Source organism: Mandrillus leucophaeus, unplaced genomic scaffold (genome assembly GCF_000951045.1).
Source record: "Mandrillus leucophaeus isolate KB7577 unplaced genomic scaffold, Mleu.le_1.0 Scaffold49, whole genome shotgun sequence".
Lineage (NCBI taxonomy): Eukaryota > Metazoa > Chordata > Mammalia > Primates > Cercopithecidae > Mandrillus > Mandrillus leucophaeus.
The window spans coordinates 3,548,834-3,552,164 of record NW_012105253.1 but is presented as its reverse complement, the minus strand read 5'-3'; the positions used below and the strand labels follow the sequence as shown (position 1 = coordinate 3,552,164).

General features: G+C 46.6%; 1 protein-coding gene across 1 annotated transcript in view; it reads right to left on the bottom strand.

Annotated features, from left to right (window-relative positions):
- Window positions 1-3,331, bottom strand: part of KIAA1549 (KIAA1549 ortholog) — a 106,707-nt gene that overhangs the window by 52,635 nt on the left and 50,741 nt on the right. Inside the window, exon 10 of the mRNA XM_011995505.1 lies at window positions 1,056-1,452. Within this exon, the coding sequence (XP_011850895.1) occupies window positions 1,056-1,452 (397 nt within the window). The remainder of the gene's footprint in view (window positions 1-1,055; window positions 1,453-3,331) is intronic.

The window sequence follows — 3,331 nt, the reverse complement described above, 5'->3', positions numbered from 1 at the left end:
CCTTCATCAGTTGGCTCCGATTCCTTAGGCTCCCTGGCTTCAATGACAATGTGGAATGCCAAGACATTCTGGTGCTTTAGCATCCCAGAAAGATGCTAAAACATTGTATTAACCATGCAGACCACTGAGCTGTCATGACTAAATGTCAACGACAAGGCTACCAGGCAAGAAAAAAAAAAAAAAAAACACTTAGCAAAATTTTACTTGCATATGAAATAATCTTCAATGATTCCATTTATTCTTAGCCTGCAAAATAATCAAATAGCATCTCTCTATATAACTCATTTTCTTTTGTAAAGATCATGTTCTGACATCTATTACATTCTTAAAACTAGGCCAGAACCCCTGGGGTAGGTTTTCCGATAAGACAGAAATCATGACATCGTTTCAAATGTTGGTATGATCACACACTTTCTTTTGCTCTTAGCAGGAAATCAGGATTTAGCGTTCCAAAGCTCAAAGAAAGGCTGACAACAGGAGGCCTCAGTAGCCAAAGCCTGATGGTGCTATGATGGAAAGTCAACTTAACGAACCCGACTCTGAACTCTGTCTTCTTTCACAGAGCTAGAGCCCTTCTCATGGGGTCAGAGGGTGAGGAGCGGCTTCCAGGTAGCTTGGAAAACTAATAAGCAATTCTCCGTGTGCTATACTTTGAGAGGAGTAATAGAAATAAATTGGGAAAGGGGAGCGAGGCAGGGAGGAGGCAGTGAAGAGTCTTGTGTGATATCCTGACAAAGGTGACATACATGAGCAGCCAGAGAAAAACAAAGCAAACACAGGAGGATGCGATGAAAGTCACCTGCAGACAAAGCAATGAAGTCACAGAAGCTGCTGGCATCCCAGGCATGGACACAGTGGCCCACAGGCTGAGCATGTACCATGTGCCGTGCACTCCTTCTATGTTATTTCTGATATTCTCTCCATGGGGCCTAGCATGCTCCCCTTGGGATATACACACACGAGCCGGCCAATCCCTGATCAAGTCTGATGGGGACCCTCAAACCATCACAGATAGTGATTCATGATCTTCAACCGTGTGGGGAAAGAAATCACACAGCCTTCTCTGACAGCCCGTGAGAGTGGCTCGGAAACACTATTGGGCTCATGTGTGACTTTGGGCAAGTCATCGGTCTCCCGGGCTGCAGACACATGCAGGGCCGCACTCACCATTAGCCCCTGTGGCATCAGAAACTCACAGCCTGATAACAGAAGCATGCTCTGCCACAAAGAATAATACAGAAAGCCCAATAATAACCTTCCTCTGTGACGGACGTTCTTGGAAGGCATCTTTGACTTGGGGCTTGGCACATCCCCATTTTCCGAGGGCGTGGTGTGGTCCTTCAGAGGTCCTGGCAGTGGCGCTGGCTCATGAATAATCAAGATGTCGTCTTTATTGTGCTGACCCAGATGCTGCTTAGCAAAATCGAAGCCCTTCACACTTGGGATCTGCAGCTGAAACACACACACACACAAGACTGTTAACCCGGAATCCAAGGCGGACGAGAGGAGCACAACTTCTGACCGAAGACTGTGCTGGCAATTCCACCACTCCAATCCAACAAGCATTGCTAGAACATGGACTGCGTGCCAGGTTCTGTTTATACCCAGAGTTCCAGGAGAAGACAGACACTTGTGAAAGATTAAACAAGAGTACAAGGATTAAATAGCCAGACCCCAGGACAACACCTGACCTGCTGTCACAGCAGCATACCACGTGCCATGTGGCAGGAGCAAGATATTCTTTATAGGGTAATGGGGACCAAAGCCAGGTCTTGAGAACAGACAGGACTTGGAAACAGAAAGAGGAGGCTACAAAGAGCATGTTCTAGATGATATCAGGAAGCAGAGAACACTGAGGCCTGCGGAGAAATCACACTGGCTATGCTGGATGGGTCAGAGCGTAGGAGCATGAGAGAGAAGTCCAGTCTGTATATGGACGACTCCAAAAATGCCAGCTTCTGGAGCTGGCCCTCCGGGAAATCAGAACACCACAGGCCGATTTCTAAAATCCAAGCACACAGGACACCAAGGACACAGGAAGACAGCCTGGCCATGCCACGCGCATAAAATCAGACAGACATGAGCCCCAAATCTTAGCAGTGAACATGGGAAGGAATGAACAGCTCTAGGGATCAGGCAGAAAGACCCAGAAACCAAATAGACACGAGAGGCAAAGGAAGAGAAAGAAGTCAATGAGGACGTGAATTTTTGGGCAGGGCATCGTGAAGCATGAAAGTGACATTAAGGGAAAGAGGCAAGTTATACAGGAATGATGGCTCAAGACAAAATGACAGGTTTCATTTCAAACACACTTAATTTGAGGCCCCAAAGGATGTCAGCTTAGTGTAGCTGGAGGTGGGGAACCATAGCCTGGGGGGACGTGCAGGCTCAGATGTGACTTCAAGAACCACCCACATAAAGGGGACAGGTAGGGGAGTTGAGTTTTTCAACATAAATACAGATTCTGTGGATAAAGTGTTGAAGAACATCTAATAGTTTGGGGCTAAGAAGAGAAAAAAGAAGAAAGGAAGAAAATAGAATGTGATTTCAGAGAAATAGAAGACTTTGGAAAGTTCCATGTAATAGAAGCAAAGGGAACAAAGAATTTCTAGAAGTGGTCAAAAGAAGTAAAGGGGCACAAAACTGAAGGAGAAAGGGCTCTTCAAAAACATCCCCCACTCAAACCAGTGAATGCAGGATTCCTCTCCAGGGATCCGCGGCATCACCCCACACCAAACCCATGACAGACCCCTGAGGCTGCAACTAGGGATGCCAGGTCTCAGCTTCTAGTGCTGTGGTAAGATATTATGTCATCAAACATGCTATTTGTTGGCCAGGCGCAGTGGCTCACATCTGTAATCCCAGCACTTAGGGAGGCCGAGTTGGGCGGATCACCTGAGGTCAGGAGTTCGAGACCAGCCTGGCCAACATGATGAAACCCTGTCTCTACTTAAAAAAACGCAAAAATTAGTGGGGCATGGTGGTGCACACCTGTAATCCCAGCTACTCAGGAGGGTGAGGGAGGAGAATCACTTGAACCTGAGAGTCAGAAGTTGCAGTAAACTGAGATCATGCCAGTGCACTCCAGCCTGGGTGAAAGAGTGAGATTCCATCTCAAAAAAAAAAAAAAAAAAAAAAAAAAAGATAAAAATCAGCCAGTGTGGTGGTGTACATCTATAATCCCAGCTACTCGGGAGGCTGAGTCACGAGAATCACTTGAGCCTGGGAGGCAGAGGTTGCAGTGAGCCAAGATCACACCACTGCCCTACAGCCTAGGCAACAGGAAGAGACTCTGTCTCAAAAAGCAAAAAGTTTTAAAAAATAAAATAAC